This window comes from Dromiciops gliroides, chromosome 5, assembly GCF_019393635.1.
Source record: "Dromiciops gliroides isolate mDroGli1 chromosome 5, mDroGli1.pri, whole genome shotgun sequence".
Lineage (NCBI taxonomy): Eukaryota > Metazoa > Chordata > Mammalia > Microbiotheria > Microbiotheriidae > Dromiciops > Dromiciops gliroides.
Window position 1 is genome coordinate 191644496 of NC_057865.1, and position 27890 is coordinate 191672385.

The window sequence follows — 27890 nt, forward strand, 5'->3', positions numbered from 1 at the left end:
TCAGTTTTTCGGAGTTTCATTCCTTACCTGGACAGACAAACCTGCGTGGGCTGTGCTAATCACTGAGCTCAGTGACTCCCCGGTCTGTGGCTTCCCACTCTGACCCAGCCGTTGGGGGAGATGCTGTCCTCGGGGTAAGTCCCCCAGCCCTGGATCCCTCCACCTTTTACCATTAGGGCCTTAGTACTGTTAGAATCGATGGAGCAAGGGAGGTAAGGTGGGTCACCCAGAAAGGGGAGGAGGAAGAGGAATCCAGGAGCTAGGGGGTGGGGAGGGGGCAGGTCTTCATTTTCCTAGTGGTGGTGGTGGTGGCCAGCACGGAATGGGCATTAGTTAGCTACTGTGCTTTGTACTAGAACATTTTATTCGGGGAAAAGGAAAGGGGAAGTTGGATTTTTGCTCAGAGAGGTTTATATTCCCACAACTCCTCTGACTCTCTGCCCAGATTTACCTCTCCCCACCCCGACCTCCGAAACAAAGGTCCCCGAACTTCAAGGTTCACTCACCTAGAGCTTGGGGGTAGGGTGGGGTGGGGACTATCTATCCTAACTTTGGTGGCGTCCGTGACATCTTTTTGCAGGTACGACTTCCTATTCCTTTCCCCAAATGTGTTTCTCAGCACTCAAGCACTTAAGTTCCTGATTTTATTTTTCTACGGCTTCTTCTTGGAAGCCATCGCCCATCCATCCATTCATTCTCACTGGTGCAACTTTTGCCTCCCCCACCCCCCCACCCCAGCCTCTCAATTCTCTATTCCAGGCCCTCATCTCCAACCCGACATCTCTAATTGCTTCCTGGACACCTCCACCTGAAACCGTCCCCTAAATTCAACTTCCTCTTTAAAAAAATTCAACAAATATGTATTGTGCACCTATTGAATACATAGCACTGTTATAAGTTCTTGAAGAGGGCGATAAAGACGGAAAATTTGATCCAGAACCACTTGCCTGAGAGGAACCCAGAGGAAGTCTCTAAAATCATCATACTGTATCTCCACTCTCTCCCAATATCACTACGAGAATCCAGTCCCTTGTTCTCATTTTTGTATTGAAACAATTTCCCTGCCTCCGGTCTCTTCCCTCTTTTCAGAGAGTGAGCTAGGCAGCACCGAAGATAGAGCTTCAGGACTAGTCAGGAAGACCTGAATTCAAATGTTACCTCAAGCAGTTACTGGCTATGAGATCCTGAGCAAGTCACTTAACCCCTGTTTTGGTTTCATCATCTATAAAATGGGGTTAATAATAGCACCTGCCTTACAGTGCTGTTGTGAGGATCAAATGAGATAATATTCGTGAAGTGCCAGCATGTAGTAGGCACTAGAGAACTACTTATTCCCTTCCCCTGATGCAACTTCCATACACTCTGTCACCTAGTCAACCTTCTGGGATCATTGTTTTCTGCATATTCTCTTCCTCCCCTCAAAAAAAATCTTTGTTGACACTATATATTTGCTACAGAATCATCTGTCAATAAGCATTTATTTAGTTCCCAGTACTAGGGATCTTTTCTTTTCTTTCTTTCTTTCTTTTTTTTGGTGGGGCAATGAGGGTTAAGTGACTTGTCCAGGGTCACGCAGCTAGTAAGTGTCAAGTGTCTGAGGCCGGATTTGAACTCAGGTACTCCTGAATCCAGGGCCAGTGCTTTACCACTGTGCCATCTAGCTGCCCCCAGTACTAGGGATCTTAACCAATGGTCTCTGAACTTTAAAGAAATTATAATGATATTTCTTCTGTCATTTTGTGTATTTTATATCTTTAAAAACATTATTCTGAGGAGGTGTCCAGAGGTTTCACCAGATGGCCAAAGGGCTCTAGAAGTTAGGGATGCAAAGACAGAAGAGAAAGGATTGGCTCAAAGAGCCAATTCTAAGAGAGGAAACAACATATAGAAAAATGGAAAATATATTTAAATTAAACACAATTTTCCTTCCCTCCCCACAGGGCTTTAGAATAGTGCTAGCAGCTGGGGGTAGAGGGTGGTAGAGGGAAAGAGCTCAGTTTTAAGCTGATGTCTCTGAAGGGAACTGTGAATTGTAAGAGATGTAGGTGAAGGAGTATATTCCAGACTTAGAGATGGGAGGTGGAATGTAATGAGAATTGAATGTTAAGAATAGTAAGGGGGCAGCTAGGTGGCGCAGTGGATAAAGCACCGGCCCTGGAGTCAGGAGTACCTGAGTTCAAATCCGGCCTCAGACACTTAACACTTACTAGCTGTGTGACCCTGGGCAAGTCACTTAACCCCAATTGCCTTACTAAAAAACAAAACAAAACAAAACAAAACAAAAAAAGAATAGTAAGAAGCCCAGTTTGACTGCACTGTAAGAGTGTGTTGAGAGGAGTCATGTGTAATTAGCTTGGAAAGGTAGGCTAGAGTCCGGTTGTAAATGTCAGAGTCCTGGAGGCAGTAGAGAGTGATTGAAGTTCCTTGAGCAGGGGAGTAACCTCAGATCATACCTGAGTTCTAGGTATATCACTTTAGAAGCTTGTTGAGGGTGGATTGGAAAACAGAAGAGGAAACATAAGGCAGGGAGGCTAATTAAGAGGCTGTTGCAATAGTCCAGGTGAGAGGAAATGAAGAGTTTGGTGTGAATTGAGAGGAGGGGATGGATGCTGAGATATATTAAAGAAGAGAAGAGAAGACTTAACAACTCATTGTATATGTGATGTAGAGAGTGAGAAGACAAGAATGAATTCCTCCAAATAAAGATTCAGTCTACCCCCTAACTGCATGATATACTACAAATTTATGTTATGCAAACCTCAGCGGGCCCTCACTGCAGCAAGGCAATCCTTTGATGATTCCCTAACCAATTCACTTTTCCATCCTCTCCCGTGGTTGTTCCAAAGCTTTTCATCCCTCCTCAAGTCTCTTACAACACACCCCTGTCTTCTCCTCAGGTGAGGACCTGACCTCATATATCAGCCCCCAAATTGAGGCTATTCACTCACCCCTTCCTCATCTTCTCAGATCACTCAGTCATCTTCCCTCCACTATCTCCTCTTTCATCACTAGCATGAACAGGTAGCCCTGAGGCAGCTAGGTGGTGAAATAGATAGAGCTTCATCTCTGGAGCCAGGAGGATCTGAATTCAAATCCTGCTTCAAACATTTACTAACTGTATGATCCTGGGCAAGTCACTTAACCCTGATTGCCTCCTAAAAAAAGGTAGTCCTTCTCCTTGTCCAAGTTAACCCCTCCACATGCATCTTTGACCCGATCCCCTCTGGTCTTCTCTAGCAAATTGTTTTCACTATCGTCCCCCATATCTTTTTTGGGGGGGGGGCAATGAGGATTAAGTGACTTGCCCAGGGTCACACAAGTAGTACGTGTGAAGTGTCTGAGTCTGAATTTGAACTCAGGTCCTCCTGAATCCAGGACTGGTGCTTTGTCCACTTTGCCACCTAGCTGCCCCCCAATATCTTTCTAATCTTCAGTCTTCCCCTTTTTACTTACTGGCTGCTCACCACTGCCAACAATATGCCCATGTCTCTCCTATCCTTAAAAAAAAAAAATCTTCGCCTCCACTTCTCATCTCATCTGACTTTGGATCTCATCAGTCAGTGAAACCGTTTTCTCCAATGTTACCAAAGATCACCTATCTGCCCAGTCTAATGGTCTCCTTTCAATCTTCATCCCTTTTGACCTCTCTACAACCTTGAATACTGTCAAGCACCTTCCTGGATTCTCAATTCTTCCTTGTTTTGTTTTGGTTTTTTTTGCATGGTGCTCTTTCTGGATCACCTTCCTACTTTTGTGATGAATCCTTCTCAGTCTCCTTTGCTAGATCTTCAGAAATGTTCTGCCTACTAGCTGTGGGTGTTTCCCCAAGATTCTCTTAACTGGGCCCACTTCTCTCTTCCCTCTATATTTTCTCGCTTGGTGTTCTGATCAACCACCATGTTTACTTAATTTCTCTATAGAGATGATTATCAGATCTATTTATCTAGCCTTAATCTCTTTCCTGAGTTTCAGTCCTGAATCACCAACTAACTAACTGCCTTTTGGACAGTCCTCCAATCCTGCATCTCCAAACGAACAACCCAAATTGAAGATGTCTAAAACAGAACTCAATTATCTTTCCCTCTTCCCAACTTCCTTATTCCTGTGAAAGGTATCACCATCATCCCAGTGACCCAGGCTTGACACCTCAATATCATTCTCAAATCCTCACTCACACTCACCCCAAATATCCAATATATTGTCAAAATTTATTATTTCTGCCTTTATGACACCACTCACATACATCCCCTTCTCTTCACTCACATAGTTATCTCCCTTGTTTAGGCCCTCATCATCTCTTACCTAGACTGCTGGTATTTAATTTTTTCAATTAATAAGTATTTACTTTCTCTCCCTCTCAAACCCCCATTGGCAGGGAGAAGAAAAACAAAACCTTTGTTATGAATATGCATAGTCAAGTAAAACAAGTTCCTATGTTGGGCATGTAAAAAAATGTGGGGAGGTGGGAAGCACATTTGATCCCCTGGAATCATGGTTAGTCATTGAGGTAATCGGTGTTCTTAAGTCCTTCTGAGTTGTCTTTACAATCTTGTGTTTTGGTTTTTTTTAATTGTTGGTTTTTGGTGGGGTTTTTTCGGGCAGGGCAATGAGGGTTAAGTGACTTGCCCAGGGTCACACAGCTAGTGTCAAGTTTCTGACAGCACATTTGAACTCAGGTTCTCCTGAATCCAGGGTTGGTGCTTTATCCACTGCTCCACCTAGCTGCACCCCCCAGTCTTGTTTTTATAAATATTTTTCTCCTAGTTTTCCTCGCATCAATTGATACAAGTCTTTCCAGGTTTCCATAAATCATTCTCTTTCATAATTTTTTTGTTTTGGTTTTCTTTTCATAATTTTAATGGCAAAATAGTATTCACATGCTGTAATTCATTTATCCACTCTCCAATTGTTGGGCATCTTTTAATTTCCAGCTCTTTGCTATTAGAAAAAGAGCTGCTTTAAATATTTCTGTACATATGGGTCCTTTCCTTTTTTGTTGTTGTTGTTGCTATAATCAACTATAATTTTAAAAATTTTGTAGGTAATTTTGTTTTTGTATCTCTTTGATTTCTTTTTTTTAATTTATATTATTTTTAATTTATGAAATAAAATAAACATTTCCATAAAATAGCACAATAAAAAGATGATTGCACATGAAACTGCAAATCTACTATGTTCAATTTGCTATTCCTTTTAAATATACAACAAAGTTATCGTGTAGATTTCTTTTTTTCCTCTTTTTTCTTCCCCACCCTCACCCAGAAATAGCCACCATTCACAAATAGGTATATATGTATGTAAAATTCTTCTGTACATACTTCTATTTATCATTTCTTTCTCTGGATGCAGGTAGCATCTTCATATGTCCTTTATAGTTAACTTGGGTACTTTTTTTTTTTTTTTGGCAAGGCAATTGGGGTTAAGTGACTTGCCCAGGGTCACACAGCTAGTAAGTGTCAAGTGTCTGAGGCTGGATTTGAACTCAGTTCCTCCCGAATCCAGGGTCCGTGCTTTATTCACTGCACCACCTAGCTGCCCCAACTTGGGTACTTATAATACTCAAAATGACTTATTTACTCAGTCATCTTCTTAAAACAATATTGCTGTTACTGTGTACAATGTTCCTTCTTGGTTTTGCTCATTTCAGCATAAGCCTTATACTGTTATCTCTGGGTCAAAGGGTATACACAGTTTAGTAACTTCTGGGCAGAGTTCCAAAATGCTTTCCAGAATTTGCCTGGACTATTTACAGCAGATTCCTTTCCTTTCCTTTCCTTTCCTTTCCTTTCCTTTCCTTTCCTTTCCTTTCCTTTCCTTTCCTTTCCTTTCCTTTCCTTTCCTTTCCTTTCCTTTCCTTTCCTTTCCTTTCCTTTCCTTTCCTTCCTTCCCTTCCCTTCCCTTCCCTTCCCTTCCCTTCCCTTCCCTTCCCTTCCCTTCCCTTCCCTTCCCTTCCCTTCCCTTCCCTTCCCTTCCCTTCCCTTCCCTTCCTTCCCTTCCCTTCCCTTCCCTTCCCTTCCCTTCCCTTCCCTTCCCTTCCCTTCCCTTCCCTTCCCTTCCCTTCCCTTCCCTTCCCTTCCCTTCCCTTCCCTTCCCTTCCCTTCCCTTCCCTTCCCTTCCCTTCCCTTCCCTTCCTTCTTTTCTTTCTTTTTTTGCAGGGCAATGAGGGTTAAGTGACTTCCCCAGGGTCACACAGCTAGTAAGTGTTAAGTGTCTGAGGTGGATCTGAACTCAGGCCTCCCTGAATCCAGGGCCAGTGCTCTATCCACTGCGCCACCTCTTTGCCCCAACAGTAGATTTCTAATAGGTCTTCCTACCTCAAGTTCCACTCTAAACCATCCTCCCAAAGTGATTTCTCTAAAGTGCACATTTTACCATGTCATCCCCACTTCCTACCCTCAGTCAATAAACTTCAGTGTCCCCCTATTACCCCTAGAATCAAGCATAAAGGGGCAGCTAGGTGATGAAGTAGATAGAATCAAGCATAAAATCCTCCTTTTGGCCTTAAATGTCCTTCACAACTGGTTGTCTTCCTATCTTCTTAACACTTAACTCACTTTTACCAACTCTGTGAACACTTTGCTTTTCCTTGAACTCTTTGTTTCAGTGTCAGCCTGCCCAGAAAGTTCTCCCTCTTCACTTCCATCTTTTATTTTCCCTGGCTTACTTTAGGTCTCAACTCAAATCCCACCTTTTCCTGAAGACCTTGCCCTGCTCCCCCAGCCTCCTTCCCTGGGAGATGATCTGACATCTGCCTTGTAAATACCTAGTCTTTCTCTATGTTGTTCAGAATGGGAGCTCCATGAACGGACAGTTGGTTTGCCTTTCTTTCTATTCCTAGCTCAGCAATGTGCCTGACACACAGGAAGAACTTAATTCATGCTTGTTGACTAACTGAGAATTCATTAGCACTGAGTCCTAGCTCAGGTCTATAAGCCAATGGGAATGGTGATATTGGTGTGTGTTCTAGGTATCTGAATATTGCAGTGTGCTTATGACCTTGTGTGTGAATCTCTATATGTGCTCCCAACCTGACCCTTTTCTCACTGGGGTGAACCTAGTCTTTCAAAGGCAGCACTTCCCTTCCCTTCCTTTCTCTTCCCTTCTCTTCTCTTTCTGTCCATAAGCAGCAGAGACAGTATAGCCTTTGGCCTCCTGTCCCAATCTCCTCGTCCTGCCGGGCTCCCTGAAACCTGGGATGCTCTGGATCAGTTTCTTTCCCAGACTAGAGTTTTCTTGATGGTGGTGGGAATTACGTTTTCTTCACCATTTGCTGATCGGCCACATCCTTCCCACAGTACCAAGAGTTCCAGAGTAGGGGGCCAAGCATGAGGAGGGAGAACATATTCTGGATCAGGGGAACATGGTGTCATTGTTGTTTGTCCTTCATTTTCAAAGAGGACCAATGACATCAAGAAGGTGATGTCATGATTTGTGAGTGAATTGGATTGAAACGAGGGAGGGTTGTACAAAGTCACCAGCCTCACTCTCTCCTCCAGAGCCATCTGAGTCCAAGATATAGGTCAAGAGGACTGGCAATGCTTCCCTGGAAGGGACCTTAGAACTCACTCTTCCAATCCCTTCATTTTTTGTTGTTGTTTTTTGGTGAGGCAGTTGGCGTTAAGTGACTTGCCCAGGGTCACATAGCTAATACGTGTCAAGTGTCTGAGGCTGGATTTGAACTCAGGTCCTCCTGACTTCAGGGACCACCTAGCTGCCCCTCAAGCCCTTTATTTTATTTTTTTTTGAGGGGCAATGGGGGTTAAGTGACTTGCCCAGGGTCACACAGTTAGTACGTGTCAAGTGTCTGAGGCCGGATTTGAACTCAGGTACTCCTGAATCCAGGGCCAGTGCTTTATCCACTGCGCCACCTAGCCGCCCCCAAGCCCTTTATTTTTTACAGGTAAGGAGAGTGAGCCCCAGAGATGCCAGTCCCAGGTGATTTGCCTGAATTGACAAATGAAGGAAGGAAGGAAGTTGGCAATTCAGTTGGCATTTGGCACCAAGCCTCTTGATTCCAAAGCTACAGCTCTATCCATTTCACTGGGTTGCTTTGGGAAGAATGACTGGCAGGAATTAAAATAAGTAATTAAAATGACTATTAGCCATTGGGAGGCCCCAAGCTCTATTCTTTAGCCTTTTATGCTCCTACCCATCTTTTCTCTGGAAACCCAGAGAGCTTCTTGGGGAAAGTATGCCCAGCTAGAAAGCTAGGACCTCCTCTGACAGTCTGGAGGCCGGCGGCCTGCAGAAGGCAGGGTTCTCGGGTTCTGTCGCTTACCTGGCCCTCCTTACCAAAGTTTCCCTTCTGGGGCAGCCATCTGGCCTGGTTCGTATTTGGGGAGCACAACCAGGCACTACCCAGAGGGCCACCCAGAGATTGTCCTGCCATCTTTTCTACTTCCACTCCTTGGTGTGGCAAGAAGACTCCTCTTATCATTTCTCAGGCCCTGCCCTGGGAAAGAGGCCTCTACTCTGGCCTCTTCTTTCCATGCCCCTGCTCTCCTTGGGGAGATGGAGCCTGGGTTATCTTTTGGGGTGACTGTTTATCTTTCCCTTCATGAGCATGGGCAGGGGGTCAGCCCATAAGAGCAATCAAGATGGAGGAGGGAATTGGAGGAGGGGAGGAGAGAAGTGTTGGAAGTCCCTGGTTCCTCTGTCAGATGAATTGTCTTCTATGCACATGAGCTTGTGAGGTCACGTGTGTGGTCTCTGTATGCAGGTATGCGCATGAGCCTGCCTGTTTTTGTGTTCATGTTGCCATCACACGTGTGTATTCGTGTGCACAACATGCTCCAAGTGTATTCAGAAATCACCAGCTTGTGTAAGCCGCCCCCCCCCCCCACTAGCAGGCTCTGCTTTCTCAGCGCGTCTAGAAAAGGAGAAGTAGAAGTGAGTTCCCTCTGGGGGTCTGGCCTCGCCCCTTCCTGTCCCCGCCTCCCCCCCAGCTGCCCTGTACTAGTGGTGCCTCTGGGAGCCAGGGGCCAGTGCAAGGAGGGGCTCTTGGTACCAGGGGAGAGCTCCGAGCCCTGTCCTGGGCCAGTCTACACTGTCCTCCCTCCTCACCCATCAGCCTAGTCTGTCCAGGATGGTGAGGTAAGGACCCAGGGCACAGGATGCTGGGGATGGGAGGGACCAGGAGAGGAGCAGGTGCTCCCTGATGCCTAGAAAAGGGAGGCTGAGTGCTCTGGACAGCACCTGTCCGCCCTTCTTGTGGCCCTCGTCCCCAGCTGTGTTCCTTCCACAGGTGGTTCCACCGAGATCTCAGCGGGCTGGATGCTGAGACTCTGCTGAAGGGCCGTGGGGTTCATGGGAGTTTCTTGGCCCGGCCCAGCCGGAAGAACCAGGGAGACTTTTCCCTCTCCGTCAGGTCGGTGCCCTTCTTCCTTTTCCCCTGGGGACTCTGCCCAGGCCCTTCATTCCTTGGTCTCATCTCCTCCGGGCTACCTCCCTCTCTGTGCGATGTCCCTTAGGGCTCCCCAGGGTTTGTGCCACCCTGAATGAAACCCTCAGGCCTCTAGGCTGCCCCTGCTCCCAGACTAAACCGGCTGGTTTTGTCCTAGCCCTGTGTCTTCTTTTGCCTTTCCCATTTCTGCTCCTGTTCTCACTGTTCCTGGTTGGTATCCCACAGGGTAGGGGACCAAGTGACCCACATCCGCATCCAGAATTCAGGGGATTTCTACGATCTCTATGGAGGAGAGAAGTTTGCAACATTGACAGAGCTGGTGGAGTATTACACTCAACAGCAGGGTGTCCTACAGGACCGAGATGGCACCATTATCCACCTCAAATACCCGCTCAACTGCTCTGACCCCACCACGGAGAGGTGAGGCAACCTTCACCCCTAAATTCTTTTTTAAAAATTTTGTAAATAGTATTTTACTTTTCCAATTTCACATAAAGATAGTTTTCAACATTCTTTTTTTACAATAAAATTTTGTCACCCCTGACTTCTTAACCCTACTGAAAGGTGAGGTTAGCCTTGATCCTTGACTCTTAGTAAGGGGGTCTTGAACCCTAATGAGAGGTGAGTCTAATGGGACATCAGGAAAACTCCCCTGTCCTACTCCACCACCTTCCATCCAATTCAAGAATCCCTCCTGCAGCATGCCTGGCAGATGGCCATCAGCCTTCCAACTGGACACTTAATTACCTCCAGATGAAGGCATTTCATTGATGGATGGCTCTAGTTCTTTCTAGAAAGTTCTTTTTCTTTTGGACCCAAACCCACCTTGTAACTTCCATCTATTGCTACTTGTTCTGAGATCTGAAGTTACATGAAATGCATGGATTTCTTTTTCCACATGACAGCGTATTCTCCCCCAGTCTTGTCTTCTCTTCTCCGGCCTAAATATCTCCAGTTAATGTTAATTTTTTCTCATCTGCCATGGTTTATAATCCACATTTATCAGTGCCCCTTGTAAAAAAAATGTAGTGTCTAGAATTGATGGCCATATACCAGATTTGGCCTGATCAGGGTACAGAGGAAATATCTCCTCTCTCAGTCCAGATACTGCACTTTTATTAATTTTGCATTAGATTTTTAAAAACAACTGCATCACAGTGTTCATGGTCACTGGAGGTCTTTGAGGAAGGCCAGATGACCATCTGTTGGGTGTGTTGTAGAAAGCATTTGTGTTTAGGTATTGGTTGGACTCCTTCCCAAATCTAAGATTTTGTGATTCTGAAATTAAGCTTGCAATCAACTGAAATATCCAGGTCTTTTCACATTAGCTTCTGCCAAGTCATGTTGACTTGTCCTTTGCTTGTGCAACCAGTTGGTCAGCATGTATTGAATCTTGTTTCTGTTATCATACTAGCTATTCTTGTCAGTTATACATTATCTGTCAATTAGCCAAGTAGGCTTTCTATGCCATTGTTCCAAGTCATTGATTTAAACTATTGATTTAGGATAGGGCTAAGAACAGTCCCAGAGAATGCCATCGCTATTATTCACTACTTTTTTAGGGTCTTCATCTCTAAGCAGGGAAGTTTCAGACTTGGTACCTGATTTCAGCGTTTTCCTCCTTCCTTTGTAATCCCACAGTGCCCCTTCTCTGTTGGTTGAAACTTTTTTTTTTGAAACACACCCACCATGTTCCTTTAGTCCTCCTTCCCATCCCAACCTAGCATCTACACAGGACACAGGGGTGGGAGGTGGGGATGGGGGAGACTGGGTCATGAAGTCCAGAAGCAGTGAGTGCTATGGAGGAACTCAACAGAGAAGACTTTGAGTCAGCCATGGGAACGATGGTGGCAGATGGACTGGGGTCAAGGGGTGTGAGAAAAGGAATTAAGAAGCTAGGGCAGGGGGACAGCTAGGTGGCACAGTGGATAAAGCACCAGCCTTGGGTTCAGGAGGACCTAAGTTCAAATCCAACCTCAGATGCTTGACACTTACTAGCTGTGTAACCCTGGGCAAGTCACTTAACCCTCATTGCCCTGTAAAAAAAAAAATTCTAAGAAGCTAGGGCAGAGCCAAAGATCTGGGGGATAGTGAAGGGACTGGATTTGAACAAATACCAGATGGAGGGAGAGCTTCAAAGAGTTATGGGTGAGGGGCTGGTCACCCCACAACCTGGATGCCTGAGTTATTCCAAGAAGTATTCACTCAGGCGCTTTCCGAGTAGAAAAGGGAGTTTACTCCAATGACCTTCCTCACCACCCTCCTCTTCCCTTTCCTCCCCTTTCTCTTCAAATTGGTTTCCCTTGGGAATTTGCATCTGTCCGCTCAGTACTTGATCACTGAACTGTGGGCAAGTCAGTATTTGCATGGACACTTCCTCATCCTGTTGTTGGAGGTGGGGGACCAGACTTTAGAGCCCCTTCCTCTTTATTCCGGGGCACCAGGTCTGCTGCTGGAGCAGAGTCCTCTTGGCTTATCAGTGGGGGTGGGCGGTGGGGACTGGAGAGAAAGCCTTTGGGCTCTTAGGTCAGTGGTCACTGAGGCCCCAGCCTCCTCTAGGCCAGCATTGAAAAAAATAACTTCTTTTTCTGAAGACTGTCTGTCCTACCCTCCCCCCCACCCCATCATCCCTGCGGTTGGAAAATCTCTACCCCCCTTCATCCCCCCCAAGCTGAAGAAACCTCACTTCTCACTCTCTCCCCAGAGGGAGCTTTTTGCTTTTTCCATCACGTGTTTTCCTGTGGGGCCGGGCAGCCCTGGGGTTAACTGTTTCCTCTAGGGAACAGGTTGTGGGGGGGAGTTGAGGGGATGTTGGGGAAAGGTTCCAGTTCTGCTTTCTCTCCTGACCTCTCAAACCTGCAGCCCCTGGCCCCTCCCTCTCTGCACTGTGATGGCATCTTGGGGTCCTCCGTGTCATCCCCTCCATCCTTGGCACCAGACTCAATGTGCCACTGTCTCTTCTCATCTGCCCTGGGACTGTCTCCCAGGACTTTGTTCCTCATGTAACTTCCTGTCTTTCCTAATGTCAATTTATTTGACAGAGATTACTATGATCTTGGCACCCAGAAAGCGCTTGACAATAAACAATTGTTAAGTTGTTGAATCTACCATTTCTGCTGATAGCTTCGTTGCTCCATCTTTGTTCATCTCCTGTTAGCCGACTTCCCATCATCTCTAGCTCAGTCTGAGTGTCCTCATCTCTGTTTCCTAATCTGATGTTTTGTCTCTCTCAGTCTCTCCTACTTTCCGTCTTCCTGACTCTTGTCCTTTTCCCGGGTCTGAGTCTCCCCACTGTGTCTGATCCCATTCCTCCTCTGCTTCCCTCCCTTATTCTGTCCAATCAGGTGGTACCACGGCCATATGTCTGGAGCACAGGCTGAGACATTGCTTCAGGCCAAGGGTGAACCCTGGACATTCCTGGTTCGTGAGAGCCTGAGCCAGCCTGGTGATTTTGTGCTGTCTGTGCTCAGTGACCAGCCCAAGGCAGGGCTGGGCTCCCCACTCAGGGTCACTCACATCAAAGTGATGTGTGAGGTGAGATGAACACAGCACCAGGTAGGGAACAAGGGCTGGGGCCCCAGGGTGCCAAGGGGTTAGTCGGCGGTCCCCATCCTCTCATCTAAAAAGAGTCTGAATGAGTTGCTTTCTCAAAAAAATAGCAGGAAAATGCCCTATCTTACCCCCAGCATTGCTGCCATGTGGAGGTAGGGCCTAGAGTTTCAGGATTAGGACTGGTGGGTCAGGGAGAGGAGGATAAGGAGATCAAGAAGACGGCTTTGTCCTCCGAAGCGAGCCTGGACAGGACTTGGGGCTTCTTTCCCTCTTCCTCTCACTTCCCACCCTCACACCTTTGACTTGGGTCTCTTAGGCCAGCCGTTACACAGTGGGTGGCTCCGAGACCTTCGACAGCCTCACGGACCTGGTGGAGCATTTCAAGAAGACAGGAATCGAGGAGGCCTCTGGTACCTTTGTCTACCTGCGGCAGGTGAGCAGAGGGCTCTCCCCTGTGTCTGCACCTGCCCCCTGATTTCCAGATTCCCCGGCTCTGCCTCAGGCCTGTGGATTCCCTGACTCAGACTCACTCTCCTTTCCCCGGTCCAATTTTCTCCCCACATCCCCCCAGCCATATTATGCCACAAGAGTGAATGCAGCTGACATAGAGAACCGGGTGCTGGAGTTGAACAAGAAACAGCAGGCAGAAGAAACCTCCAAGGCTGGATTCTGGGAGGAGTTTGAGGTGAGTGTCCCAGATAGAGCTGGTGAACAGAGTAGGTATTGTGGTGCCCCAGACAGGACTGGGAACTTCTGGGTTTGTTTTTTAATTTTTAAAAAATTTTTTAAAAATTTTTTATTTTTTTTTAGTGAGGCAGTTGGGGTTAAGTGACTTGCCCAGGGTCCCACAGCTAGTAAGTGTCAAGTATCTGAGGCCAGATTTGAACTCAGGTACTCCTCAGGTACTCCTGAGTTCAAATAGGGCCAGTGCTCTATCCACTGTGCCACCTAGCTACCCCAGGACTGGGAACTTCTGTGCCCTGTGAGTTACTCTCCCTGGAGTCCTGACTGTACAATTGGACAAAATGTACAAAGTGCCTATTGTTTGCAAGGCCCATTGTGCCATTCACGGCTGTTCCTCAGGCTCTGTCTGGAGCCTTGTTCTCTTCTTTTTCTTTCTTTTTTTTTTTGCAGGGCAATGGGGGTTAAGTGACTTGCCCAGGGTCACACAGCTAGTAAAGTGTCAAGTGTCTGAGGCCGGATTTGAACTCAGGAACTCCTGAATCCAGGGCCGGTGCTTTATCCACTGCGCCACCTAGCTGCCCCCCTCTTCTTTATTAATACTTTCTCTCAGTGACCTCACCCACTCACATTACTTTAATGATCATCTCTGGGCTGATGACTTCTAGGCTTATATAACTAGCCATGGACTTTATTAGTTATCCATTACCAACTCCCTGTTAGACATTTCAAAGTGGATGTCATGACGGCATCTGAAATTCATATGTCCAAAACAGAGCTCTGTTATCTTTCCCCCAAACCCTCACCTCTTCCAAATTTTCCTATGACTGTTGAGAGCACCTCCATCCTTCTGGTCACCCAGGTTTGTAACCAAGGTGTCACCAATGGCCAATAGTCAATAAACATTTATGGAGCACCTACTATGTGCCAGGCACTCTTTTAAGCATTAGACATACAAAGAAAGACAAAAACCGGTCCCAGCCCCCCAAGGAGCTTACAATCTAATAGGACAGATGACATGCCAACAGATACGTACAAACAAGCTATAGATTCGAGATAAATTGAAAATAGGACGGGGGAAGGCACTAGAATTGAAGGGGATTGGGAGAAGATGGCATGGTAACTGGGATTTGAAGAAAGCTAGGAAAGCCAGGACAAAGAGTACCTGGGCGGGGGGGGGGGGGATGCGGTGTAAGAAAATTGGAAAGATGAGAGAAGAGGGCTTGTTCTCTTCTTCACTCCATGTATACAGTCAATTGCTTCTACCTGCACATTTCTTGCATCTGTTTCTTCTATCTACTCATATATTTCTTCTATCATACTCACATTTAAAAAGCACTTTAAGGTTTGCAAAGTGCTTGATATTTATTAACTCATTTGATCCTCGAAAACAACCCTGCAAGGTAGGTACTGTTATGATCCCCTATTGATGGATGGATGGATGGACAGATAGATGGATGGACGAATGGTTGGATGTAAGGAAGAAAGGATGGGTGAATAGATAGATAGATAGATAGATAGATAGATAGATAGATAGATAGATAGATAGATAGATAGATAGATGAGGAAACAGACTAACCTTTGTCCAGGGTCACACAACTAGGTCCAGCTCTCTATCACTACACCACCTGGTTCAGGTCTTAACACCCCCTCACCTAAACCATTTCAATAGTCTCCTCATTGGTTTCCCTGCTCCAATCCATCCTCCACAGACTTGCCAAAGTGGTTTTCCTAAAGCACAGCTCTGATCATATCATTCTCCGGCTCCACACATCTCGCTACCTGCAGGATCAAATTTAACTCATCTGTTTGGCATTTGAAGCCCTTCACAGCCTGACCTTAATCTATCTTCCCATCTTCATTGTACTAATATTACTCCCAGGGGTATCCTGGAGCCAGCCCATACCACTGGTTCTGGGAGCTGATTGTTAAATTTTCAGCATAAGCACTGCTACAAATCCAGGCTTGCTTTATTAATTGTTTAGTCTTTAAAAAGTGATAAAGATGATGTTTGTACTGTGGATTAGACTTAAAAGTGTGTACTGTATACACATCCCCCCTCCCAGAGAGCCAGTTGTTAAATATTTAGCAGAACGCCCCCCTCAGCTCCTCTTCATTCACCTTACAGTCCAGCCATACCAGCCTCTTTGGTGATGCTCACATACACCACACTCCATCACCTGCCTGCATACCTTTATAATGGCTCCTATGCTTGGGATTCTCTTCCTCTTCACCCTCACATTTACTTCAAGGCTCAGATGAGGCGTCACCTTCTGCACATGACATAGCCTCATGGATGAGACCTCCAAGGCCAACCAGTTCAACCCTATCTCCTTACAGAAGAGGAAACTGAGACCACAAGAAGATTAAGTTACTTACCCAGAGTTATACATGAAGTTTTTCCTGATTCCTGTCCTTCCACTCTGAGCTACTGGTGTCTCCCTCCCCCAATGATTCTGTGTCTATTTTGGTATCTACCTATAGATTTTTTTGTGTGTTTTCTTCCCCAGCTTCTCCAAGGCAGGAAATGCCTTCATATCTGTGGGCCTAGGAAGCGTTAAAAATTGGAGGGATGGGGGCGGCTAAGTGGCGCAGTGGATAAAGCACCGGCCTTGGATTCAGGAGTACCTGAGTTCAAATCTGGCCTCAGACACTTACTAGCTGTGTGGCCCTGGGCAAGTCATTTAACCCCCATTGCCCGCAAAAAAAAAAAGAAAGAAAGAAAGAAAGAAAAAAGAAAGAAACATGGAGGGATTCAGTGGCATCTGAGCTCAGATTAAAAGGGAGATAGAAATTCTAAGAGGCAGAGAAGAGATGTCTGGGAAATGACAAGTAGTCTAGTTAGCCTGGAATCTCAAGAAGGGATGTAGATAAAGGAGACAAGGGAGCAGATTGGGGAAGATCTTAGATGCCTAGAGGCAATGGAGAGCCACTGAATGTTTTTTGAATAAGTGAAGTTAGACCTGTGCCTTAGGAAGATTCTTTTGACAGGTGTGTAGAGGATAGATTGAAGACCCACCTCTGCTGTTCCCCACCTTTCTCCTGTCCCCAGCATATGCTTTTTTACCTTACTTGTGATTTTACTGTGTAAGGAACTTCCAGTGAGGAATTCCTTCGACTAATATCAATCAAAGGTGGCTAGGTAGTACAGTGGATAGAGTTCTGGGCCTGGAGTTCAAATCTGGCCTCAGACACTAGCTGTGTGACCCTGGGCAAGTCATTTAACTCTGTTTGCCTCAGTTTCCTTATCTGTCAAATGCGTTGGAGAAGGAAATAGGAAACCACTCCAATATCTTTGCTAAGAAAATCCCAAATGGAGGCATGAAGAATTGGACATGACTAAAAAACAATTGAACAACAACAACAAAAAAATATCCATCAGCTGGTACTCTGAAATTTGTTGTCTTTATAGCCTGAGCGCTGAGTGTCCAAGTGATTTCTCTGGGTCACACAGGTCTTCCTGACTCAAAGGGCAGATCTTTGTTACTACATCCCAATGCCTCTTTTCTGGCATATAGTAGGAACTTAATAAATATTTATTCATCCATCTATCTATCCATCCATTCATGCCACATCTTCGGGCAGCTAGTCCATCAAATTTAGTGTCTTCATGCAGGCTTTTGTAGTCCCAGATTCTTGGCTCAGACCTCCAGTCTAGGGTTGTTTGTCTTTTGTCTTTTCCTTTTCCCCATTCTCTGCTTCTCTCTTTATTTCTCTATAGTTTGGCTTATTTCAGCATCTGTCTTTCTGGCCCATTTTCTTCCTCCTGCCCCACAGGCTAAAGCCCTTTCTCTCCTCACCTCCTAGGGTCTTCAGAAGCAGGAAGTGAAGAACTTGTATGACCGGCATGAAGGGCAGAGACCTGAGAATAAGAGCAAGAACCGATATAAGAACATCCTCCCTTGTGAGAGCCCATCGTTAGCATGGAACTTTTAGCTCCTTCTTCAGTCTTAAAGCCTCCGGTCCTCCCATTCATCCCGTTAGGCCCACAGTCATTCCTTCTCCCACTGGGTCTCAAGCCCCCTCTAAGGTCTCCAAGTCTCCTCTGTGGGACCCCTGCTCCTTTATTCTGTCACTGACCAGATAAAATCAGAGCGGTGAGGCAGAGAGGTGGGGATTTAGGGCAACCCAATCCTTCTAGCCCAATTCCTCTTCACTCCTCACTTCCTCCCAATATGTCTTCTATAGTTGATCACACCAGGGTGATCCTGCAAGATCGAGACAGCAACATCCCAGGGTCTGATTACATCAACGCTAATTATGTCAAGGTCAGTGGTAGCTCCTAGTCTAGATGAAGTCTGGGGATATGGAGGAAGGAGGAGGTGCAGGGATGGGTCTTTATCCTCAGGGTGTTCATGGACTGATGGGGGGAGACAGTATAGACAGACCAGGACAAATAGAAATGCTGATGAAGATGTGGGCATAGAAGCTTCATGTGTTAAGGGATGGGGTGGGTGAGGTTAGAGTGATGGGATTCTACGTCTCTGGAGATACGTCAGTGCACAAGCATTTCATAAAGCGCTTACTAGATGCCACGCACGCACCATGCTAAGCTCCAGGGATACAGAGAGGCAAAAGACAATCCGTGCCCTCAAGGAGTTCACAATCTAATGGACTAATTGGTTTGTCTGTCCTCGAGCTCAGAACCAGCTGGTGAGTGCCGATGAAAATGCCAAGGTCTACATCGCCAGCCAAGGCTGTTTAGATGCCACAGTTAATGACTTTTGGCAGATGGTGTGGCAGGAGAACTCACAAGTTATCGTCATGACCACCCGGGAAGTAGAGAAAGGTCGGGTATGTCACATTCCCCTGGAAAAGCGACTCTCCTCCTCTGCTCCTTCCCTCTTTTCCCTTCTCCTCAGCTCTCTTCTCTCACTTCATGACCTCTCCTCCCCTCTCAACCTCACTTAGGTCTGACTATTTCCCAAATGGTGTCTAAAATGAGAGACCTCAGAGCTAGAGGGCATCAGAAAAATTACCTAAAACCAGGCAGTTGCACTAGCTGAAATTTGGCAGCTACCCCAAATGAAATTTTTATGGGTCTATAAAACTTTTACTATCCTAAATCCTGATTTCATAAAAAGTGGACCTTTAAAAAGTGGACCTCTCATTTTTCTCTTCTCTTCCTCCTTCCTTCTCACTCCCCTCTCCTCTACCATATTTGTCCACAAGTCTACCCCCTTGCTTCCTGTATTTAATATCTGAGCTCTTGAGAAATACAACATTGTGGAGGAGAGATTAGTCCCGGGTAGAGAACTCATTAATTATTTATCTGAGAGATATTTTTATTAACCTTTATTACCAAAATATAACTATATAGGGGCAGCTGGGTGGCGCGGTGGATGGAGCGCCGGCTCTGGAGTCAGGAGTACCTGAGTTCAAATCCGGCTTCAGACACTTAACACTTGCTGGCTGTGTGACCCTGGGCAAGTCACTTGTCCCCAATTGCCTCACTAAAAAAAAAAAAACAAAAAAAACCCTATATAACTAGTTCCTAGAAGATGTAAGATGTAGAAATACCATTTGGAGCAAGAGTTAAAGTAAGCATAAGAATCTATTCTTAGGAATAATTTTGCTAGCTAAATGTTTTATCTGAATCTATTCCTTAACATTGTCTTTTATATAAAACTTCTAGTCAGTGGCCTTTCCAGGGCATCTCCTCTGCCAGGTTCTTCTTTCCCTGATCCATCAGGTGGAGAATCTAGGACACATACAGATCCTAAATAGAATTTGATTTGGTCTGGTTTGGGAAACACTGACCTAATCCAATTCTGTCATTTTGCAGATGAAAACATTGAAGTCCATCAATGGCTCAGTTTATTAGTAGAAGAGTAAGGATGAAAACTTGGGTCTTTTGTGCCCCAAATGGGATGGTTTGTGCCAGTTTGGGACAACCCAATCCCTCTAACACAATTCCTATCATCCAATTAGGGTGGGGGCTTACCTCTTCTTCATGTCTCCTTCCTTCCTCACAATAACGTCTTGCCCTCTGGTTGATCACACCAGGGTTATCTAGCAAGGATGAAACAGTGACATCCCAGGTCTGATGCCTGTTGGCAGCAAGATAGTGTCACACCCTTCCAATCTCCTCTTAGTAGATTGTAAGCCTCTTGAGGACAAGGGCTGTGCCATTGTTTTATTTTCCACAGCACTTAGAATCATAAAATATTTAGATCTGAAAGAGACCTTGAAAATAGTTTAACCTCAACTTACCTCTTGAACTTCTGACTTCCAGACCAACACCATTTGCATGGTACCAGGCTGTTCCTTTCATGTAGTCATAGTAGATACTTGATTAAATTTTAGTTAGTTCTATTAAATCCTGCTCCATCCATCTCTTCTCCTTCCTCTTATTTCCTCTCCATCTTTTTTTCACTGCCATTTCTCCCCTTCCAGAACAAGTGTGTCCCTTACTGGCCTGAAGTTGGGAGCCAAAGGTCATATGGCCTATACTCTGTTCTCAATTGCAAGGAGCATGACACCCCTGAGTATAAAGTCCGGTGCCTGCAGGTCTCCCCCCTGGACAATGTAAGTTACACTAGCACAGGGTCTCTCTGCACAGTTGGGGTGGAAGACTTGGGTACCTGCTCAACCTTCAAGGGTCCTTACCAAGAGGGAGTGGGGAGGGTAAAGATTGTGGCATCCTTGCAAATGATGAGAGCAAGGGGAATGGGTGCCAATACTCCCAATGCCCTGCCCAGGGGAACTTGGTGAGGAAGATCTGGCACTACCAGTACCTGAGCTGGCCTGACCATGGGGTGCCCAGTGAACCTGGAGGTGTCCTCAGCTTCCTGGACCAGATCAACCAGCGACAGGAGAGTCTGCCCCATGCAGGGCCTATCATAGTGCACTGCAGGTGAGATGAGATGAAACTCCACCCTGTGCTTCCTCAAAGAGCACCCCTTCTTCTTCCCACCTGCCCGCTCCTTCGTATCTATAAGTACAGAGAAAAAAAGTACGAGATTATTGGGGGTGGGGAAGGACTGGGAGGGGAAGCAGGACATTAGGAGGAGGTCCTTAAGCTAGCCTGGGAGGGAAACAGAGATTCCGTGAGGCAGAAGTCTAGAAGGAGTATGTGCCAGACATGGGAGACTGGCAGTGCCAAGCAGAGGGATTTGTATTTGACCCCAGCAGAGGTTCTTAACCTCTTCTGTGTCATGGACCCCCTGAAATTCATCCACAGAGCCCTTAGGAGGCCACAAATTCAGAACTCCAGTCCTGGTTTCTTGGGGGAGAGGTTTGGCCTTCATCTGTGATAGGGAACTCAACGATGAAGCTTCTTCCACCAATTCAGGCCAGCAGCTGCCTTGCTAGCCTTAGAGAATTGCCCATACCTTTGAGATTTGAATGACTTCATTTTAAAAAAACATTTTTCATTGTGAACTTAAAGATCATCAATAAATACAGCCATTTCCATATACAAATGAGAACAACAACAAAGGGATTCTATAGAAATCTAGGAGGGGCAGTTAGGTGGCGCACTGGCTCTGGATTCAGGAGGACCTGAGTTCAAATCCAATCTCAGACATCTGACCTTTAGTAGCTGTGTGACCTTGGGAGAGTCACTTAACCCTCATTGCCCCACCAAAGAAGAAGAAGAAGAAGAAGAAGAAGAAGAAGAAGAAGAAGAAGAAGAAGAAGAAGAAGAAGAAGAAGAAGAAAAAGGAAAAAAAAAGCTAGGGAGTTCAGTGACTTCTCCAGAGTTCACATGACCTGAATGGATCAGTCAGGACTCAAATCTAGGTTCAGAGGCCAGTTCTCTACCCACAAGCCCATGCTAGCTCTAGATCTTAGAAGTAATAGCTATAAAATGATGAGGGGATACCCAATGGTGTCTAGGAGCCATTCTAGTGCTAAATCTTATAACCCAGAGCTTGGGGACTCACTTGACTCATCCTTTCCAAGACAAACCCTTGCTTTTTCTGAAGGACTTGCTCCTGCTTGACCACTGCTCTCTTCATCCTTTTCTCTGAAGTTGTCAGCGCTGTAAGTTCATACCATTGTCTTTTCTGAATTTCTGTTAAAGCCCCAGGACTTGCTTTGTGTGCTTAGCCATACCCTAGGTCTTCTCAGTCTGGACTTCGCAGGGAAAAGGGAGAATTGTTCCCCAGAAGAGCCAAATTATCATTGACCCTAGTTACTGACTGGTGGAAATGTAAGACTGAGGGTTGAAAAGGACCTCAGAGGTCATTAGGTTTAGCTTTAGAGCTCAAAAGGATCTTAGAGTTGATTGGGTCAAGCCCTCTCATTCATTTTTTTTTTTCAGGACAATGGGGGTTAAGTGACTTGCCCAGAGTCACACAGCTAGTAAGTGTTAAGTGTCTGAGGTCTAATTTGAACTCAGGTCCTCCTGAATCCAAGGCTGGTGCTCTATCCACTGCACCACCTAGCTGCCCCCCCTCATTCATTTTTAACAGACAAGGAAACTGAGTCTCCGAAAAGTTAAGTGACTTGCCCAAGGTTACACAGTCAGTAAGTAGCAGAACCAAGTTTTGAGCCCAGGTTCTCCCACACTATATCTGGTATACTTTATACTGTGACTCCGTGTGAGAAGTGTGTTGAATGACTTCCCCAGGAGACTTTCTGGTTACTGTTCTCATTCTTGATGAGATGCTGTGCTGGGTTGAAACAGAATTGTGTAACAGTGGGTTCCTCCAGCTATGGACTCTATCTCTTGACTTAGGGCCTGAAAGAGAGACATTAGTAGGAGCCAAAAAAACAAAAAAATCAGCCTTGGACTTAGAATGTGGAGTACCTTCCTAGGTCATGGTGCCAGCTCAGCTGTTTATTAATTGTGTAGTCTTTATTTTTTATCTATCTATCTATCTATTTTTTATTTTAATTGTGTAGTCTTAAGCAAAGCACAGTACAGCTCTGCCAGTAGAGTGTCAACTCCTTGAAGGCAGGGACTATTTTTTTGGTTGTTGTTTCTATTTTTGTTCTCATATCCCCTGTACCTTGCATGTAGTTGGCACTTAAGTGTTTGTGGGATTGAATTGAATTGAATTGAATTGGGTCTCCCGTATTCTCTGTAAAAGGAGGGATTTGAATCTCTAAGATGTTACTAAGAAATCAGGCTTGAGGTCTAACTATAATTGGGCAGGAGATGAGGAAGAACTGGAATGGATTTTGCCTAAACTAATTTAGTCAGTGCTGAACCCCACGTTGTGCCCCAGACTGTGGGGGTTATATGATTTCTCTGCTTTCACTTCCTATGAGAAGTCGGGGTGGGGGTGGAGGGATGATGGTCATAGGAAGAAAGGGGGAGGGACCCAGGACCTGTGGCATGGGGCTGACATTTGTCTGTGGACACCACAGGTTTGGCCACAGGGATCCGGACCCCAGCCCTCATCAGTGAGGGGATCTTTGGGCATCCTCTGGGCAAGGGGAAAAGCAGCCTACCTACAAGCCACTATTCCTGCCAGTTCCCTGGACCAAACTTCTCAAAATCCCCATAGTCTTTATTTAGACATTTCAGGAAGGAAGTGGGTGAAGTTATTTTTGACAAGCCAGCTTTGAAATTAGACAGTGTGACTCAAGCCACCAACTTGACAGACCTAGTAGGATGGGGGCAGGGACTGGGAGCCTAAACCCCTGGCTTCTGACGTTCCTGGGGAAGGGTGTCCTCCCCAAAGTTAGAGAGGAGGAATGGTGTTGAGTAGGGATGTCCTATCCTTGCTCTCTGCCCCTTCACCAGAGCTCAGGGCTTCTGGATGCCCAATGCAGCCTTCTCTCCCATCAACCCATACTGCCTGCAAAGAGCGGCCTTCTCCTGAGGGTTTGGGGACAGAAGGGAAAATGAGATTTTCATGAGGAGAAATCCCCAAAGCAATTCCCAAAGGCAGAACACAAGGAGAGGAAAGGGCCAAGGAACCCGGTGGTGAAATGGGGCAGAGTGGAGGGCTGGTGAGGAGACCTGGGGAAGGGGAAATTCATTAAGAGTACTGAGGTTACCTCAGACACTTGACACTTACTAGCTGTGTGACCCTGGGCAAGTCACTTAACCCTCATTGCCCTGCAAAAAAAAAAAGTACTGAGGCTAGGGGAGGGAAAGCTTTGGAGCTGAAGTGGGATGCCAGGGCTAGCAACAGGGCAGCTTCTGCACAGACCAGAAAGGAGAGGCTGGGGAGGACTGAAAGAACTAGGAGAGAACAGGGTGTGGACTTGGTTTCTTTGTGGGTTAAAACAAATGAGTTCATCTTTAAATTAGAGAGAGTTGTGTGCTTAAGTGGATAGCCTGCTGGACTGAAGTCAGGAAGTGTGACTCTGGACACTTCCCTGAACCTCAGTTTTCTCCATAACTAAAATAAGCATTATAGGTGCAATACTGTCTTCTCTCGCTTGTTGTGAGGCTTCAGTTGGAAAATGGATATAAGGCCATCTGTAAAATGTTTTAAGTGATTCTCTAGGTTTTTATTATTAATAAAACATATGTGTTGGGGCAGCTAGGTGGCGCAGTGGATAGAGCACCAGCCCTGGAGTCAGGAGTACCTGAGTTCAAATCCGGCCTCAGACACTTAACACTTACCAGCTGTGTGACCTTGGGCAAGTCACTTAACCCCAATTGCCTCACCCCAAAAAACAAAAACAAAAACATATATGTTGAGCACATCCTGTGCTAGGCACTAGAGCAAGTACAAAGTTGAGATAAATTTATGAATTGGGGACAGCTAGGTGATGAAGTGGATAGATTGCCAGGCCTGGAGTCAGGAGAACCTGAGTTCAAATCCAGCCTCCGACACTTACTAGCTGTGTGACCCTGGGCAAGTCACTTAAGCCCAATTGCCTTTAAAAAAAAAAAAGAGGTTATAGGTTATAGAGTGGGTGTCCCCCTGCATTGGTAGAGGAGTTTCCTCAGTAGAAAGTCCTCCCCATACCAACAAAATGAAATCACAAGTCTGGTACAAAAAATAAAATAAAGGACTAGGTGACCTCTAAGGTCTCTTCAAATCCATATGTGTGTGTGTGTAAATGTATGTATATGTGTATATGTATGTATATGTGTGTATATGCACATATACATATATGCGTGCACATATATACACATGTATATGTGTGTATATATACATACATATATATATATATTTTAAATGAAATCAGGTTGCAGACCTCACTAAAATCAGGCTTAACTGAAATTAAGAGGAAGCAAGAAGGAAGGAGTCTAAGAATTAGACCATGAATATGCTCACTTTCTTCCCTGAAAATGTTGAATCTCTGACTTAGATCATGCCTGGAAAGAGAGAAACAATTGTAAGGGGCCTGGGAGACTGAGATCAAATGAGAACAGAGCAGAGGATCACCTCCAGAGGACTTGGGGAAGGGGGAAGGAGGTCTGGTCAGAAGCACAGCCATAAACCTAGCCCCTACCTTTTCTTTTCTTTTTTTTTTTAAGTGAGGCAATTGGGGTTAAGTGACTTGCCCAGGGTTACACAGCTATCAAGTGTTAAGTGTCTGAGGCTGGATTTGAACTCAGGTCCTCCTGACTCCAGGGCCGGTGCTCTATCCACTGCGCCACCTAGCTGCTCCCTAGCCCCTACCTCTTCGACCCTCAACAGTGGCTACCGTCTCTGTGTCCCTCAAACCTCTCTTCTGTTCCTGTTCAGTGCCAGTGGGCAGCCGGGATCACCACTACCCCAAAGCTGACTGAACACCCCCCCCCCGATCTTTGATTCCCCCACTTTCCCCTTCTCCCCAGCGCTGGCATTGGACGGACCGGGACCATTATTGTTATTGACATGATCATGGAAGCCATCTCCACGAAAGGTGAGGGGGAAGAAGAAGGACAAGGAACTGGTTTTCCCGGGGAGAAGTAGGAATATCATCCGTCTCATATGACTTACTTCCCCTTTTCATCACCCTCCTCAGCCCTAGTTGAATCTAAAGTACCCCAATGCCCAGATAACGCCTTTCTGTGATGAAGAGGGCCCGGGTTATGCTAAGGGGAAGGACCCTGACCAATGATGGGCTATCCTTCTACATCCCAGGTCTGGACTGTGACATCGACATCCAGAAAACCATTCAGATGGTTCGGGCCCAGCGTTCAGGGATGGTACAGACAGAGGCCCAGTACAAGTTCATCTATGTGGCTATCGCACAGTTCATTGAGACCACCAAGAAGAAACTAGAAGTCATGCAGGTAGGGATGGCGAGGCGGGACCATGGTCTGAGGCGGAGCTGGCTACTTTGGAGGGTGGAGAGGGTTAAACTTAGCCTGGCCGTGACCCCCATTCTCCCTCCTCTCTTCTCCAGTCCCAGAAGGGCCAGGTGGAGTCCGAGTATGGGAACATTGGGTACCCTCCTGCTATGAAGAACACCCATGCCAAGGCCTTCCGGACCTCCTCAAAGTGAGTGATTCTCCTTCCCTCCAACTGTGTGTGACCTTCACCAACACAACTTCTTCTTTTCCATGGGCTGAGGTTAAACATTGTCTGAGGGAAGAGTAGTCATATAGGCCATGTAGGCTTTCAAAAAATCTTATTGATCTCTGAACATTGCCCTTCCCCTTCCCCATACAAAGGGATATCCTTTATTTAAAAAAAAAAAAGCAAAAGATTAAAAAAGAAAGAGCCGAGGAGAGGAGGTGGGGGAGAGGAGGGAGAAGCAAGGGAGCAAAACCAATCATGTCTGCCTGTATTTCTATATATGCCGTGTCCCACCCCCTTCAGCCCCACCCCCACCCCGCATCCTCCTCCTCTTCCAAGAAGGGAGCCGAGGACATTTTTTTCAGCTTCGGTCCAGGACCGACCTTGGCTGCTCTCATTTTACACAGCATTCAGTTTCAGTCCCCTTTAAGAAAACTTCTTTCCATTTACACTGTTGCAGTCACTTAGTCATGCATTTTTCTTTTAAACTGGAAAGGGGTCTTGGAGATTCCTTAGGCCAACCCCCCTCATTTTTACAGATTATGAAACAGGTTCCCTAGCTCAAACCACAGGCTAGTGAGTGGCCGAGCTGGGCCCCCGGAGGCTTCTGCCAAGTTCTTCAATCCCCTGCCCGAGATCAGTTAGGGCTGGCTAGGAGGAACTCTGCCTTCCTGGACTCCTCCCCCTCCCTCGTCCCCAGCTCGGACTGAATGAAGGACTTGAGTTACAAAGTCAGGGGGGTTAAAGTCCAGGGCGGTTGGCAGGCTTGTTAATCCTAGGAGGGGCAGGAGTATCACCAGCCTCCCCGCCCCCACTCTGCGAGGATTCTGAACCTGCAGCCCTCCCGGACGGGCGCCTGGCTGGGTCTTGCCCATCTCTCCGGCCCCGAGGCAACCTCTACCCTCCCTTCTTCCTGTTCCTCTCCCTGCCTTCCCCTCCATGACTGTCTGCCCACCCCTCTGCTGCTGCAGACACCGGGAGGATGTGTATGAGAACGTGCAGGGGAAGACTAAGAAGGAGGACAAGATGAAGAAACAGCGGTCAGCGGAAAAGGAGAAGAGCAAAGGTTCCCTGAAGAAGAAATGACCGCGTAGGGATCCCATGGTAATATTTCCCACAATGCCCTGCTGCGGTCACCACCACTAGCCACCTGTGTGCGCTCCATTCTCCAGGACTGCCCTTCTACCTTCACCCCAACCCCGTGCCCTTGCCCCTGTTTTCCCAAATAAATCTTCCTCTACCCCTCCCCACACCGTCCACTTCCCCAACTGCTTCCCTGAGGCTCCTGCCTGTGGCCCCTCACTCCCACCTTCCCTTCTTTCTCTGCAGCCTGATCCCAAACACCAGAGGATGTCTACTTCCAGCGACTTAGGACATAATCTCTTCTCCCCCTCCTCCCATGTGGGTATTTATTCCTTGGCCTCCCCCCCCTTTCAATTGACCCTTTTCTAATTTAATAGCTTTACCTCCACCCCCACCCCCCACCCCTTGCCTACACTGTACATGTACACTGTACTGGTCACTGTACATAGCCCATGGAAGCCAAGGGGATCCAAGCAATCCCCTATCCTTGTAAATAAAGCCCCATATTTCACTCTGTGTTCCTCTGGGGTATGTGTGGAAGGGATGTAATGGAAAAGGGGAGAATGGGGGGGGGGAATCTCTTTGTAATTAGACATCCAGAAAGGGTGACAGAGATAGAAACTGAGAACAAGAAACAGAAAGAGACTTTGACCAGAAATGAAAGGGAAGACTGATTAAAGACAGAGATGGCTGGACTCAAATACTAGACTGTATCTTTGTCGGCTTGTCAGATGCCTCTAGCGGAGTTCCCAGAGATCTACACATGCCCTGTACTGCTTAATATTTTTAATCAATAAATAACTTACAAA

General features: G+C 46.3%; 1 protein-coding gene across 3 annotated transcripts; it reads left to right on the top strand.

Annotated features, from left to right (window-relative positions):
* PTPN6 (protein tyrosine phosphatase non-receptor type 6) lies at nt 1-27890 on the top strand. 3 transcript variants are annotated; one of them, XM_043964951.1, is made up of 16 exons: nt 4-134; nt 9245-9367; nt 9629-9823; nt 12748-12937; nt 13272-13388; nt 13527-13640; nt 17444-17540; nt 17825-17904; nt 18281-18430; nt 20033-20164; nt 20338-20492; nt 25332-25399; nt 25621-25772; nt 25886-25980; nt 26970-27102; nt 27328-27890. In XM_043964951.1, the coding sequence occupies exons 1-15, from the start codon at nt 121-123 to the stop codon at nt 27082-27084; spliced, it is 1797 nt and encodes a 598-aa protein (XP_043820886.1). In that variant the 5' UTR covers nt 4-120; the 3' UTR covers nt 27085-27102; nt 27328-27890. The 3 variants fall into 3 exon arrangements, with proteins under 3 accessions (XP_043820888.1, XP_043820886.1, XP_043820887.1); XM_043964952.1 differs by lacking the exon at nt 4-134 and adding an exon at nt 8953-9093; XM_043964953.1 differs by lacking the exons at nt 25332-25399; nt 25621-25772; nt 25886-25980; nt 26970-27102; nt 27328-27890 and having other exon boundaries at nt 1-134; nt 20338-20496.